The following is a 16,229-nucleotide window of genomic DNA, read 5'->3' as shown; positions in this document are numbered from 1 at the left end:
ATTATTATTATTATTATTATTATTATTATTATTGGGACAAAACTCTCATACCACTTTTGAGAATTTAAAAATTTTACAAGCCACTTTTTAAATTTCAAAAATCTTATAGGTCTCCCTTAATATTTGATTTTTAAAATATTTACATTAATCAAAATGGGCTTGTCTTTTATCAATATCTTCAAAAAAAAAAAAAGAGTCAAGTGGAATTTTTAAAACTTTAAAAGAAATTAATAAAATTTTTAAAAATTCAGACATGATCCTTGTAATTTTTGAAAGCTGACTTGTGTCTTTTTACATAAAGGCCAACTGTTTTTTTACTGTTGTTATTATTATTATTATTATTATTATGCCTTTTCCCCTTCCGGATATTATATTATCCATCACCCAAGCTGTTAATCTGTTATCACCTGCCCAGACTGCCACGTGATTCAGAAGCGCGTGTGATGACCATTCCTGCTGTGAAACACTCGTGTGGGAGTTTCCAATGTTCCAGAACTACAAATTTGTCGAATCAAAATTTTGAATTAAAGAATCTTCACCTATTCATCTCCCATTAGTCCACACGGTTGCGCCCCCCCCTGGCCGCCTTATTACCCCGTGCCATTCAACCATGCAGCCTAACAATTGCTGAATAAAATCCACAACCCACACCATATCATATCATTTACTTCCCCTCCCTTCCCTTCATGTCCCCCTATTAACTTCTGCTTCTGCCGTCCTCGGCCACGCCGCCCCCACCATGCATCTCAACCGCCACCTCTGCTTCATTTTGCCTGCAGAGCTTGATGAAGTCAAACCATACAATCACCCCCCACTCCCTCCATCATCTGCAAAGAAAGAAAACTGGCCTCTGCGAGCTCGGACCTGCCGGGATCAAATTCTCGCCCTCATCCGCCGGTTACTACATTCCTACCGCGACTCAAAATGGATCAGTTTTTGCAGGTGTGGCAAGCCGCGGAAGAAACAGCACTGTGGTGTGTTCTATGATGCAGACGGGGCAGAACTTTTGGACAAGGTTGGGTATGACAACCCGAGGATCTTTAGCTTTGCAGAGCTTTACATTGGGTCTAGAGGATTTAGCGAGGATGAAGTGCTGGGGAGTGGTGGCTTCGGCAAAGTGTACAGAGCAGTTCTACCCAGCGATGGTACTGTTGTTGCGGTGAAGTGCTTGGCAGAGAGAGGGGAGCAGTTTGAGAAGACTTTCGCTGCGGAGTTGGTTGCAGTGGCCCATCTCCGACACCGGAATCTTGTCCGGCTAAGGGGATGGTGTGTTCATGAAGATCAGTTACTCCTGGTCTATGATTACATGCCTAACCGCAGCCTTGACCGGATTCTTTTCCGAAGACCAGAAAACGTGCAGCCTGTGCTTCTTGGCTGGGAGCGCAGGCGGAAAATACTCGGTGGCTTAGCAGCTGCACTGCATTATCTCCACGAACAACTCGACACTCAGATCATTCACCGGGATGTGAAAACAAGCAACATAATGCTCGACGTCCACTATAATGCCAGGCTTGGAGACTTTGGCCTTGCCCGGTGGCTAGAACATGAACTCAAATGTCGAACTGAGACACCATCAATGAAAAATCCCCAGTTCCGGCTAGCAGAGACTACCAGAATTGGTGGCACAATTGGTTATTTGCCTCCAGAGGGCTTCCAGAGGCGAAACACTGCCACGGCAAAATCTGATGTTTTCAGCTTTGGGATAGTTGTGTTGGAGGTGGTTTCAGGGCGACGAGCAGTAGATCTCACGTACCCAGATGATCAGATAATTTTGCTCGACTACATCAGACGGCTCTCTGATGAGGGGAAGCTTTTACAAGTCGGGGATAGTCGACTGCCCGATGGATCTTACAGGCTTGCAGACATGGAACACTTGATTCATCTTGGACTCCTCTGCACGCTCCACCACCCACAATCACGGCCAAATATGAAGTGGGTTGTAGAAGCACTTTCAGGTAGTGTTCATGGAAAGTTGCCAGCACTTCCGTCTTTCCAGTCCCACCCTCCATACATCTCTTTATCATCCAAAACCAACACCAGCACCAGCAACATAACACAATCTGGGTCTTTGACCACTGTGACCACCAGCACAACTACAACCACATCCATTTCCTCCAATTATGTCACGGCCACAGGTAAAACCATATATAACACTGCAGAAAACGGGAGCAGTAATGTCACCTCATCAAACAATAGTCCCCCTAGATCACCCACTTTCCCCGTAGTGGAATCCCCACAAGAAATTTCCTACAAGGAAATCATTTTGGCCACAAACAACTTCTCAGATTCTCAGAGGGTAGCAGAGGTGGACTTTGGAACCGCCTACCATGGTGTCCTTCACAATCGTCACATCCTGATTAAGAGGCTTGGCATGAAGACATGCCCAGCATTGAGGGCACGATTCTCAAATGAGCTTCAGAACTTAGGACGGCTCCGCCACCGGAACCTCGTACAGCTCCGCGGATGGTGCACTGAGCAAGGAGAGATGCTTGTGGTGTATGATTACTCAGCAAATAACCTTTTAAGTCACCTTCTTTTCCATCATGATTACAAGAATGGTCATTCCATCCTGCAATGGCGTCACAGATACAACATAATCAAATCGCTCGCTTTGGCCATTCTTTATCTACATGAAGAATGGGATGAACAAGTTATCCACAGAAACATTACCTCTTCTGCTGTTGTTCTTGATCCAGATATGAACCCCAGGCTCAGTAGCTTTGCCCTGGCAGAATTTTTAACACGAAATGAACACGGCCATCACGCAGTTACAGGGGGAAACAAATCAGTTCGTGGGATTTTTGGTTACATGTCACCAGAATATATAGAATCTGGCGAAGCAACACCATTTGCTGATATTTACAGCTTTGGCATAGTAGTGCTTGAGGTGGTTACAGGACAGATGGCAGTTGATTTCCGGCGGCCTGAAGTCTTATTGGTAAAAAGGATCCGTGAATTTGAGAGACGGAAAAAACCATTGGAGGAACTGGCAGATTGGAGGTTGAACGGTCAGTATGATCCCAAGGAACTTGTGAGGCTAGTAAAATTAGGAATGGCATGCACATGCTCAAACCCAAAAACAAGACCAAGCATGAGGCAGATTGCAAGCATACTTGATGGAAATGATGAATGTTTCATGGAAGAAGGGCGAAGGAAGGAGAAAATGGAGGAATGGAAACAAAGAAATGCTTCTTCTCTGTCACTGATTTGGAGTATCCAAGCTCTAGGTATACAATGAAACTAGCCCAAGCAACATAACAGTGTAACAAATGGATAGGTGATGTATATTGCGTTTCGTTTTGTTTTGTTTTTACTTTTTTCTTCTTTTTCCTGTCTTTTTACTGATATTTGAGTGTATTTCTATATCTTTATCTTTCTTTTTCCCTCCACCGTTTTTAGTCTCTATGGACACTCTTATTTTGGGTAGCTGGTGTAAATAGCACGAGAAGAGGATACAAAAATGCTTTTATTACAGCTTACCGAGTCTTTGTTCATATCCCAATTTGCAGATGCACAAAATGGTCCATATTTATACCATTTGGAACAGCATAAAAACTAAAACATTCTTCAAATTATGGTAAAACAACATTCATTTATACACTTTGTTGGTTGGGTTATTTTGGATATATACAAAGTGCATCCATCTGACCTCACTACAGACTGCTTCCTTGCGCAGGAGCATACCTTCCAGTTTAACTTCCTCTCACAGGGATTTCATCATCTGTGTCTATGTCAATCCCAACCCACTTGGTAAAAGCAAAGACAAACTCCCGGAAGCTGACCTTCCCATTCTTGTCCCAGTCCATTTCTCCTGCTCCACAGAAATCACCAAGAAAAAAATTTAAAAAGAAAAAAAAAGAAATTCAACTTTCTAAATTAGAAGTAACAATATAGCAAGTGCAATACTGAATCTAGTTCGAGTAATATGTGCAGGTGATTTCTCCCAAGCAGAAGCGCCGTTCAATGCCTTGACCATGTCTTTCTTGTTCAGCATTCCATCACCATTTTTATCAAGAAACAAGAATGCTTCAACTATAGTATCAAATGTGGCATCAAGCTGTGGAGAACCCATCTTTGATGTCTTTAAAATTTAAAATAAAAAAAATAAAATAAAGTCAAGTCAAAATGAATTGTTCACAAACCATTTGCCTAAAATATGAGATTTTGTTATCCCAAAGCTAAAAAATAAAGTTTGTATTACACTGTGTGAAGAGGAAGGCTCCACTAGAAGATAGATGAGGCACAGAAGAACAATAAACTCATTGAATTGAATTCCTTCACTCTCATCCATGTCACAGGAATGGAAAAGATCATCAATATCCTTCTCTGTCAGATGAAGCTGCAGTTTGTGTAAGCATTTCTTTAGTTCCTCACAGTCAATAGTTCCATTGCTGTCTTCATCTGTGAGAGAACAAGAGAGCAAGAGAATCAGATTGAAGTAAACCACCATGGAAACACCACAAAAAAGTGAAAAAAATAGAAGAAAAACTGTCTTGCCAAACTCACCATACTGTTCAAACACCCCTCTGATGTTTTTAAGTTCCTCTTTGAACAGGGGGAACCTCATGATTATACTGTTAATTGATCTGAAGTTTTTATGTTTCAGTGTACCTCTCTTAACTTCCACCATTTTCCTTTGAAGCTTCGCATCCAGCCTCTTATACTTATTTGTTGAATTACAACAGCAAATTAAGCCGCCTAATTTGTTGGACAAGGACTTTAGAGTACAGCATAGAGGAGATGTGCCTTGAAAGTTAAATACAAGAGTGAATCAAATATGAGTTCAATGAATAAGATCAAGTTTGATTATGATTTATATTCTCTCAATAAAAGTTAAGAATCCAAATGCAGCAAATTATTCATGTTGTCCCAATGATCTCATCAGCAAATTCTGTGATATTGTGACAAATATTTTTTAAAAGCATCACTGAATTTCATTACGCACTGACTGCAGTTGCTTTCCTTTGGGTGTGGGATCATTTACAAGCACTGTTCTTTTTTTTTTTTCTGAGATTAGTCTCAGAAAGAAAAAAAAAATGATGTCACCATTTTGCTTGTCACTATACAGTAGTAACGAAAGAGCACTGTTGCTCACTACCATGCATAAGCTTTTTCCATTTTCCCTTTAGGGCGCAAAAAACAAAAAAATAATATATGAGGGGCCTGACATGCAACAACAGCTAAGATGGAGAGGCCGTGTGCCACTGGACAATAAGAAAGCACAAACAAGGGAGAGAGAATAGAAGAGGAAGGGAAGAAGAAAAAAGGAAGGAGTAACAAAGTAGAAAAAGAGGGAAAAAGACAACCAGTCTGAATTCAAATGGTAACTGTCAAAACACAAACAACTTATACACCCAACAATAAATAAAACAAATAATTACAGAATAAAAAGTGTCTAAAATATTCAAAATAACCCAAAAATTAACTAAAATTCATAAAATATCTGGATTTACTAATTTAAAAACAAAATCCCTTAGTTTTAAAATCTTCAAACAAAATATGATTGCCTAGAGTTATCCACAAGTGATCCTCTATCAATGTCTTAATAGTAATGCCACTGAGGCAGTGGGCATAGTAGTTGCAGGGTCTCAAAAGTAATCATGGTAATGATAGTTCTGGTTCTATGGCAATATGTTTTACTCTCTTCTATTTGGTTTCTGGAGTTACTAGTTACATACTTTTTTATACAAAAAGGATTTCTGTTGTCTTTGTCCCCTATTTTAACAGTTTCCAGCTTCCAAAACTAGGAAGCACCCAGCTTTTGGCCATGCACCCTTCTAGAAAAATGGTCAACCTAACCCTCCTGAGTTAATCTCTAAGAGAATTAGCATCCTTCCGTGGCTATTGTTCTTCGATTCGAACATTAAAATTGACTGTTGTTCCTCTTGCAACAAAATCAAGGGATCTACACCTTTCCTCACTAGTTCAGCCCATGCTTTTAATCAATCAGAAGTTCTCTTCCAACCACATACAGCAAGGCCCTTCTTTCTTACTGCCCTCTGCTACTCATGATTGATCCTCTCCTCAACTCTCCAGTACCAAAAGACAATGAATTTCCGCCCTAGGTTTGTGGGCCATCTGGTCTCTGATAATTTCCTGTTGAACAACAGTACAGCAGTTGGAAAACATTTATTGCATTTTTCTCTAGAAGCAAACTCACCATGGCATACGGTGATCATAGGCAAAGGTTGGTCGTCAGGAGAATTAAATGGAATGCTAGGATTGACAAAAGAAATTATGGAAATCTTTTAAAGTTTATTTCTCATTTTCTTTTCTTCTTTTGGTTAAGTTCATTGTGGGCGAACCTTGACTTAATGATAAGGGTTTTACACTCAAGCCTAAAGTCACAAGTTCAAGTCACAAAGGCAGCCAGTCCAAAATCCAATTATGGGGCAGTGGAGGTTAGCCTCCATAAGTCATGCCCTCCCCCACACTCCTGATATGGCATGGGAACCTTGTGCGCTGGATTTGCAGTTTAATTCAACAAGGGTAATGGTCATAGTGTGTGTATTTAGGAGGACGGAAAGAGAGGAGTGCTACTTTGTTAGATGCTTCTTAGCCTTTACTACTTTTCTATCCTCCATAATGTTCCAATTTCTAGTTTATTGGTTCTTATAGGAGAAAATTCATCTTGAAATTTTTTATTTTCTAAGAAATCTTAATGATAGGGAGGCTTTGGATCTTGCTTGTTGCTAGCTCTATTGCACTCATCTCAACCTTCGTCTAGAGTGTTGGCAAAATGTGGACCCCATATAGTTCTTATTTTCTTGTTATAAGTTTTTGCTCTCACACTTTTGGTAATTTAACTCCATTCCCCGCCCTTCAGCAAATTTCATCTGGAATTCAGAAAACTAAACTTCCACCCTTAAGATTAAAGCCCTCATTTGGGTAGGTATTTAAGTAGATTTAATGACAACAATTCGCTGCAAAGTTAAAAGACCCAATAAGGCTATATCACCTTATATTTGTGTGGTGTGCTTTTGCAGTGGTGAGACTAAAAGAACTAAGAGGGTTCTTTCTAAATTACCTAGCACTTTATTACCAAAAACATTTTTTTTGTGGTCATTTGCTTCTGGAGTTTCCACTCAGGTTCGCAACACTAATTTTCAGCCAAAAAAAAAAAATTGCAAAGCTTTTAATGTGGCATTACTTAGAAAACTAAGCAGCAATAATATTGTCGTGGATTTGAAAGCTAAGAGGTAGAAATAGGGATTAAGGTGGATCGGAGAGAGATGTGGAAGAGCTTTAAGGTTAACGGAAGTGGCTATTTACTGGTTGACCGTGTTAATGGTTATTTGGTCATTTGGCATTATTAGTATGTGCTAGTGTTATGTTGGTAAGCATGAGCTAGTAAGGATATTATGGTCATTGGTATATACTTGACATTTATTATAAATAGAGGGAGACATAACACTGTAATCAGTTCTTCCATTTTTACCAAATATCTTTACATGGTATTTGAGCAAGATCCAACCTAAACCCTACTGCCAAACCAAACCCTAAACCTGATCATTCTATTCAAATCTAGTATCATAGGAGGATTAATCACACCTCTATAGCCTAGAAACCAGTCCAAAGATTGCTGGAAAACTCAGCAGTTGCAGGAAAACAATTTGCCTGTCACCGCCCTTTCAGAACCATCAGAATCCTTCCATATTTGACAAAAACAACATAGGTAGTCACAGAACCCTCAGATCGATAGGTCTGTCAAATACCATCTCCAGAGGAGTCCCCATGCGCCAGCCAATTTCCGGAAACTCTGACCCCACGCGCCAGTACATGAGACCACTTCCCAACCTGATTTTGCTACAATTTTTTCGAAAATGCTTTGATTTCTTACATTGATCATAATATCAAGTTTTTGGTCATGTTTTTCGTTCAAAGATTCAACCTTTTTTTATCATTCACTTATGGCGACACATTAGTTATTGTTTGGCATTATTAAGGTGATTAGTTGGTGCCTCGTGACAGTGGCAGTGTGTGCAGGCTATATTTCTTTTTTGAGGGGAGGTGGCAATGCTATCTCTGGTTATGTGTGACTTGTTATTGGTTGGTTCAGTGGTTGACCTTATTTGTGGTTGTTTCGATTGGTCTGGAAGTTCACCTTGTTTGTCATTGGTTTCATTTGAGGTTGTTGGGATGGAGTCCTTCAATTCTAAAAGCATATTTTCCACTATTTATTTCTGATTTGCTGCTATATCAAGGTTGTAAGTATGTTGGGGTGACGTCCCCAAATCCCAAAAGTGTGTTTTCCTCGTCAGTCACTTGCTCAGGTGAACAACATACTATAACTATCCGAGGAAGAGTATTCAAGGTTCTTGCAGTATCAGGCATCCACCAAGCATCTCATCACTTGGCATCTTTTGCTAGAAGGGTAATCCTACAATTTGTATGTCATCTTGTATATCTCCCACTCTATTGGTACCAACCATATGATAGGCATCACCAACTTCTTTTCCACCCACTAGTATTCTAAAAATCTACCAAAAGTTACCCTCACTAATGGTTCCACTACTTCAGTTAAGGGGATAGGAACAGTAAATCATATTCCCTTCATCTCTATTTTTTTTTATTTTTTTTATTTTTGTATGTTCATAATCTCCCCTTCAATAGTTCAATCTCATGCATGTTAGTAAAATCACAAAGTCACTAAATTGTTCTATAACCTTCTTTCTTGATTCTGTTATTCATGATTTGAAGACGAGGAAGAAGATTGGCATAGGGCATGAGGCTAATGAACTTTATTATGAGTCACTCTGTCCACCTACTGCATGCGGTATCATCGCTACAACACATCAAATCCATTGTCTCCTTGGTCATCCGTCATTGAAAAAGTTAAGACAGCTAGCTCCTACTTCCTACTTTGAGTTCTACGTCTAATCTTGACTGTGAGTATTGTCAATTAGGAAAGCATCATCGTGTTCCTTTGCTTCCTAAATCAATAAGCATGAGTAAGTCCTTTCATGTTAGTCCATTCCAACATTTGGGATCCTGATCGTGTCACGTCAAAGTTTGGAGTTTTGGTATTTTGTTACATTTGTCCACTGCTGTTCCAAAATGACTTGGTTGTATTTAATGAAAGATCGTTCTAAGTTGTTTAATATCTTTTGTGTCTTCTGTCCTCAAATAAGGATTGTTAGATATGCCAGTTAAGATACTTCGTGGTGAGAGTGCCAAGAAGTACTTCACTACTCAATTCACTACTGATATGACTTAACTCTAATATAATCCATCAGTCATCTTGTGCCCACAGTCCACAACAAAATGGAGTTGCAGAGCGGAAAAACAGGCATATTCTCAAAGTCATTTGAGCCCAGTTGTATCAAATGAATGTTTCCGATTTTTTTGGAGTAATGATGTGCACACAGCTTCTCATCAATGAAATGCCATCTTCTGTCCTTGGTGGTAACATCTCATATTCAATAATATTTTCAAGGCTCCTTTGATTTCATGTCCTCATATATTCGGTTGTGTGTCCTTTGTCCATCAACTAAGTCCAGGAACAGATTAGTTGGATCCTCATGCTATCAAATGTATCTTTCTACGCTATTCCTATGCCCAAAAGGGATACTCTACCAATGTCACCTTTTTTGAGTCTACTTCATACTATTTTGATTCCTTGAGTTTTGTTGACCTTGATGAGTCCCTTTCTTTGCATAGCCTTCCAAATCCTAACCTATCATCTCCACCCAATCCTACAACGTATTCATCAAATTTGATCCTTCCCATCACTTAGATCATCCCAATTTGCAGGTGTACATATGGCGACTCAAGGAAGGAGAACCTCCTCAAGATTCCACTTCTACGCCTCTAGTTCCCTCATCACCTCTTTCCCAAGATGTTGACCTCCTTATTGCTGTTTGAAATGGTAAACACACCTATACCTAACATCTAATCTCTAACTTTCTTTGTTATGATTTCTTGCCACCCTCATATTATTGTTTGGTTAGTACTTTGTCTTTTGTTACTCTTCCAAGTTCTATTTCTGAAGTCGTTCCATTCTGGGTGGGACAAGTAGAATGATTGAAGAGATGCATGCACCATAGGATAGTGATACTTGGATATTGGTACCTCTTCCTCCTAGTAAGTCTATGGTTGGTTGTCGCTCCACTAGGCATACTATTTTAGGTCAACCCAGATGATTAATGGCTCAATTAAAGGCCTGCCTTGTTGCTAAGGAATATACTCAGGTGTATGGTTTAGATTATTCAGACACATTCTCCCCGGTTGCTAAACTTACCTAAATATGTCTATTAATCTCCTTAGCCACCATCTGTCACTGGCATCTACATCAATTAAATGTAAAAAATGCTTTGCTACATGATGATTTTCAAAAGGAAGTTTATATGGAGCAACCACCTAGGTCTGTTGCTCAAGGGGAGTTCGGCTTAGCGTGTCGGCTCAAGAAATCATTATATGGTTTAAAATAATCTCCCAAAGCATGGTTTAGTCGATTTAGTGCTACAATGCTTGAGTTTGGCCTCCTTCGATGTGCAGTAGATCACTCTGTATTTTATCATTATACTCCATCTGGCAAGATTCTGCTTACTGTGCATATGGATGATATTGTGATTACTAGTGATGATGATAGGATATCAAGCCTAAAGCTTTTCCTATCAACTAAGTTTCAAACCAAGGATTTGAGACCATGAAATACTTCTAAGGTGTAGAAGTATCAAGATCTCATACAAGAACCGTCTTGCCACAAAAGAAGTATGTTCTTGATATTTTAGATGAGACTGAGTTGTTGGAATCCAAACCTGTTGATACACCCATGGATCCCAACAGTAAGTTAGGGCTAGACATGGGTGATTTATTGTGAAACCCAGGGTAGTACCACATATTTGTTGGAAAGTTGAATTACCTTGTAATCAATCAACCAGATACATCTTTCGCAACAAATGTTGTAAGTTTTTTTATTCTCCAAGAACATGTCATTGGGATGCAATAATTCGCATCTTGAGATATCTCAAAGGTGGACTTGGGAGGGGTCTCTTATAATAGGATCGAGGCCACACTCATATTCAGGAATATAAAAATCATATTGGGCTGGGTCACCTTTCAACAAAAGATGCACAATCGCGCATTGTATCTTTGTTAATGGTAATTTGATTTCTTGGAAGAGTAAAAATTAAACTGCAGTGACCAAGTAAAGTGTTGAGTTAGAGTGTAGGGTCACGGCTCAAACTACATGTGAACTTGTTTGGTTGAAGAACAGGTTGGAAGAACTGGATTTCCACATTCTCAGACTACGAAGTTTATGTGTAGTAATCGAGTTGCTATTCATAGTGTCTCAAACATGTCTTCCATAAGAGGACAAAACACATTGAATTTGATTGCCACTTTGTTCAAGAGAAACTTGTGCAGAAGCTCATTAAAACCAGTCATCTAAAGTTTGATTTGCGTCTTGCAGATTTATTCACTTAAGCCTTGGGTGTGCTCATGTTAAATTTGTAACAAGCAACGAAGACATGATATGTATGCTCCAGCTTGAGGCGGAGTGTTAATAATGGTCATTTAGCATTATTAGCAAGTGCTAGTATTATATTGGTAAGTGTGAGTCAATAATGGTATTATTGTCATTATTATGCACTTAACATTTATTATAAATCAACGCTGTGATCAGTTCTTCCATTTTCACCTAATATCTTACAAATAGCAAGAAGGCTGGTCACAAGAAAATCATTAGCAAGAAGATTGGGGTTAATAGAGGCAAGTTGAGGGTTTAAATGGTAAGAATCAGTATGGATGTATGTGCAGGGTTTAAGGTTTGAAAGATATCAGAATAAGTCTTGGATTATGAGGAACTTAGGTTGAGTATTGTGTTGCATGCAGACAGAAAGAGTCCACGCAAGGCACTTTACACTCAAAATCCAGGTATTCATGCAACTCTTACCTTCATTACACAAACTATTTATTTATTTAAGTCTACAGATGTAGTACAGAACACGCGCACACACACACAAAAGACAAGACTTGAGGACCAAGAACTGCTTTTGACCAAGCAAACTCAGGCATGAGCTAGAACCTCCTATTCCCATCCCTCAATCAGAGGTTACATCCACCGTTTCGTGCCCAGAGAAAAAGAAAACTTCCCTAACTGCCTTCCAGAATTCAAATATAGCACCCAACTTAGATTCCAACTTAATACAGCCCATCATTTCAATCAACTGGTTCAAAATCTTCGTTGGCACTTCATGATCTTGACAAAGAGCCTCAAATTTCAATTTCAATTCAGTGTCAATCACCAGAGCAGAAGAAAATTTTGGCAGAAAATTGTAGGATACTTCGCTCTAATACAAAAAATGATCTAACAGCTCAGAAAACTAAGCTATAATGGTGGATTTGAAACTTAAGAGGTATAAAAAGGGGGTTCAGGCCAATTTAAGTGATATTTGGTAGGCTTTGAGAATAAAATAAGTGGCTACTCAGTGACTGACAGCAAGGAGATAGATTGCACAAAACTCATGAAAAAGAATATTAGAATTTAATTGATGCAGTTTGAGGGTTTAAATGGTAAGGATAGGTCTGGAAGTACATGCTGAATTTAGGATTTCAGAACTATCAGAATGGGGCTTGACCAGACTCGCAAAGGGAGGGGACATAGGTTGAACGTTGTGTTATGCTGTGAACAATAACCAGAAAACACTGTAGCAAGAAAAAAACCCAACACAATGCATTCTTGCCCAAGATTCAAGTACTTATTCAATTCGTATATTCATTACATCAACTCTTAAGCCTCTAAGCTAGCACATAACATATAAATAGAAGATAAAGACTTGAAGAAAAAGAACTGCCTGATGACCAGGCATAATTGGAGCCCATGTTTTGAATAGACAAAACTGTAACTGTTATGGCCCATACTCAAAAGTCAAAACTAGACCCTAGCTGGACCCATGAGTCACAACTATGACCCACTGCCAATAACACAAAAATTACCAAAGTACTCCTAGACACAAATTCTATTACATTCAAATTGATAATTTATTAGGCTATAATAATTTTAATAAATAAATAAATTCTTAACTACAAAAACTTAATTAAGGCCCTGCAGTATACAATAGAAAAGGAGTTTCTTCAAAGGATCTAAGAAGAAAATTGAAGAAATGCATAATATTTTTCCAGTTCAAATCTTAACTTATTTAAAATAGATATTCTTAATGTCATATTATTTATAGTTAAAGTCTATTTTCAGTGTTGTGTCTTATTTTTAAAATATATGGAATTCGTTTTATAGAAAAAGAAACTTTATCATAAAAGTAAGGAGAAAATACAACAAAGAGAACAAGGAGTCCTCAAACCAGAAAAAAAAACAAAAGAATAAAATAAAATCATCCCAATAAACCCTTCCAATTGTGCTTGACATCCTTAAAAAAAAAAAAAAGCCTTTGAATCATCCTCCATAGCCGAACTAAAAGCCCAAAGAGATGCCAGACACCACACCCTATCCCAAAATAAAGACAGACATCTCTTGCCGGAAAAGATACGAGTATCTTGTACCAACCAAATACCCTAGAAAACAGCAAAAAGAGCACACTTCCACAATCTCCCAACATCCTTACCCTTCCCAAGACATACAAAGAAGATACTCAAAGCTCCACCAATTCAAACACACCCAACCCTAGCCAAATAATTCAACATTCTATTCAGAAATCCCAAGAAAACGAACAATGCAAATAAAATGGTAAAATTTCTCCAAACAGCTACCACATAAAAAGCGCACATAAAGAGAGAAAGCCTCCTACATTACAGTATTAAGGACTACCAACAAGAAAAATGCCTTTGTCTTAGAAGGGATTTTAGCCTCCCATATGCACCAGTGTAGAGGGAAAGACTCATTAGACCTGACAACATAAGAAAGAAGTACTTCCATGAATAACCACCCAAAGAACCCAAAACCCAGATCCTGCATCGCTCATGCTAGAGATATGAAAACCCTCCAACACAACAAGCAAAGAAGAAAGCTTCTCTGACTCACAATCAATCAAATCCCTTCTAAAATGAAAATCCCAAGGAAAAAGAGTCACCATATGAGATTAGAAAGGAAGCAATAGTGTCATTTTGGAGAGAAGAAAGATGACTCAAACAAACGAGTAATGCATCAAAGCAAAATCCCTCATCCAAACTTCCTCCCAAAAGCAAATACAATTAGAAATTATTTACATTGTTCTTACTTTTATACAAACTATACGCTAGAAATAAGCAATATACATATATTGATAATAAATATATATATATATATATATATATATGGTTTAGGACTTAATTGAGTTGTTAGAGCTTAGCCTTATTATAAAGACTATTTTTTTTTAATATTTTTCATCTTTTTCCTAATACCTGTAAATAAAGCAAATATTGTATTTGCCTCTTGATTTCTTCTTATTGGTTTTTCACAAGGAGTATTTTGATGGCTATATGTCAACATCTTTTTTGGTAGTTTTTAACTATGGCCGCATTACATTGCCTCCACGTATGAGTCATTTTTTCAAAATATATATATATATATATATATATATATATTGAAATTATATTCAAGTTAGATGACAAATTAGTGAGTACTTAATTAAACTAAATTATCTTATTATTGTATTAGTGTGCAATTTTCTCATCTATGCATGCGGCATGAGCACACTACTTGGAAGTTAGTTGTTTTAGTTGTTTCAACTTTCATTTACTTATAGCTCAATTATATTTAATTACTAACTATGTGTTTTGCATAATGTATAATAGAACCATGAGTTGAATTCAATAGTTTTGAAACAAAATTTTTATGTAGTTGTTTAACATTTTAGTAAATTGTAATTTTTTAATAAAATTTTCAGTCTGTAGCAACTTTTTTTTATGTTAACTTAATGTCAACTAGTGGGCTTATTCTAATTCCAACCTTTGGTATCTAGATGGAACTTTTGAACTTGTGAAATTTTTTATGATATATATTTCATCAAAAGTTAGAACTTAAGACACTTCGTTCATCAAAATGATATTAGACACTTCACAAGAGTTTTAGAAGACACCAAAAAAGGTTCACATATTCTATATACTCTCTCAAGAGAATTTTCTTTATTTAATATTCATGGCACTGTTGCCTTCACTTCTTTCTGTTCAAATGGACATTTTTTCTGTGTGAGTAATAATTTTTGGAGAGGGTGATGAGAACTAGCAGCAATTTGATTTTTTTTTCAAACTTAAATTTATTAATAAATCAATAAAAATTAAAACTATGAAATTTTAGTTATTGGCCCTGCAGCAGAAATAGTCTCTTCCAAAAGATTCAAGAAACAAATTAAATCCAAGAACAGCATATTTTGGGTCAAAGCCTAACCACCTTGAAATAAATAATCTAAATGTATATCTTATGTTATTATAGTTGAACTCCCTTCTTTTCTAGATGCCTTGTCTTATTTCTAAATGACAAGGATATTTTTGCCCATAAAATGCTTTCACCAAGGGAAGCACCCTAATTTACCAAAATTGGAAATCAACATCAGATGTATACATAAAGCCCCATAAATCAGGAATTCAGCGAAACACCAAGCTCATCACAGTTGCGGTTGTCTTGTAGGCATCAGCTCGGTTATGAAGATTAGCATCCACACTCGATTAAGCCCTTGAATCATAAACAAGAAATTGGAACCCGGCGCTCTTGAACACTCTTAGTAAAGCTGAAAGCTACTCTTAAACATTTCAACAAAAGCACATTCAAGAGATTGAACAGACGGGAAGAATTGGCAGGAAAAGAAACAAAAACTGACCCAGCGAATCCTTCATGGCTTTGGCTGCGGAGGAGGAGACACCCTGCTCCCAAAATGGAGAAGAGTCGCACTCGCAGAACAACAAATGGAGTAAAATAATAAATTTAAATAAATAAATAAATAAAGTTGAGGGTAAAGCGGCAAAGAATGGATTCTTGCCTGATAAAAGCGGCGATGCCATAATTGTCTTCGCCAAAAAGCCGCCCCTAAAAAAATCACTTTATTTTCTAAATTTTTTAAAATTAAAAAAAAATCAACCTAAAAAATTATTTAGTTAACATATTTTGAAAATTGAATTTAATTAGTTTAATTGGTCCAACTCGTTCGTATGGATCAGTTGATACAAGCATAATTAAATTATTATTTTAAAAAATTTAGCAATATATGAAAAATAAATAAATAATACTAATAGTTTATAAAAAATAATTTAGATAAATATATTTTTTCAAAATATTTATTATATACAATTTTCATGCA

The 16,229-nt window shown here is 37.4% G+C and overlaps 2 protein-coding genes across 4 annotated transcripts; one reads left to right on the top strand and one right to left on the bottom strand.

The window, feature by feature from the left end:
* The first annotated feature begins 523 nt into the window (after window positions 1-523).
* Window positions 524-3,389, top strand: LOC131150881 (receptor like protein kinase S.2). Its single transcript, XM_058101931.1, has one exon. The coding sequence runs from the start codon at window positions 740-742 to the stop codon at window positions 3,236-3,238; it is 2,499 nt and encodes an 832-aa protein (XP_057957914.1). The 5' UTR covers window positions 524-739; the 3' UTR covers window positions 3,239-3,389.
* A 61-nt stretch (window positions 3,390-3,450) lies between these two features.
* LOC131150882 (probable calcium-binding protein CML22) lies at window positions 3,451-15,954 on the bottom strand. Of its 3 annotated transcripts, none has more exons than XM_058101932.1 (5): window positions 15,753-15,954; window positions 4,507-4,746; window positions 4,202-4,401; window positions 3,907-4,081; window positions 3,451-3,811 (listed from the first exon to the last, which is right to left on the bottom strand). In XM_058101932.1, the coding sequence occupies exons 1-5, from the start codon at window positions 15,931-15,933 to the stop codon at window positions 3,693-3,695; spliced, it is 915 nt and encodes a 304-aa protein (XP_057957915.1). In that variant the 5' UTR covers window positions 15,934-15,954; the 3' UTR covers window positions 3,451-3,692. The 3 variants fall into 3 exon arrangements, with proteins under 3 accessions (XP_057957915.1, XP_057957916.1, XP_057957918.1); XM_058101933.1 differs by having other exon boundaries at window positions 4,507-4,698; XM_058101935.1 differs by lacking the exon at window positions 15,753-15,954 and adding an exon at window positions 15,467-15,742.
* Between the last annotated feature and the right edge of the window lie 275 nt (window positions 15,955-16,229).

The sequence above is a fragment of the Malania oleifera genome, chromosome 3 (assembly GCF_029873635.1).
Source record: "Malania oleifera isolate guangnan ecotype guangnan chromosome 3, ASM2987363v1, whole genome shotgun sequence".
NCBI lineage: Eukaryota > Viridiplantae > Streptophyta > Magnoliopsida > Santalales > Ximeniaceae > Malania > Malania oleifera.
This window is presented reverse-complemented; position numbering and strand designations above follow the sequence as displayed.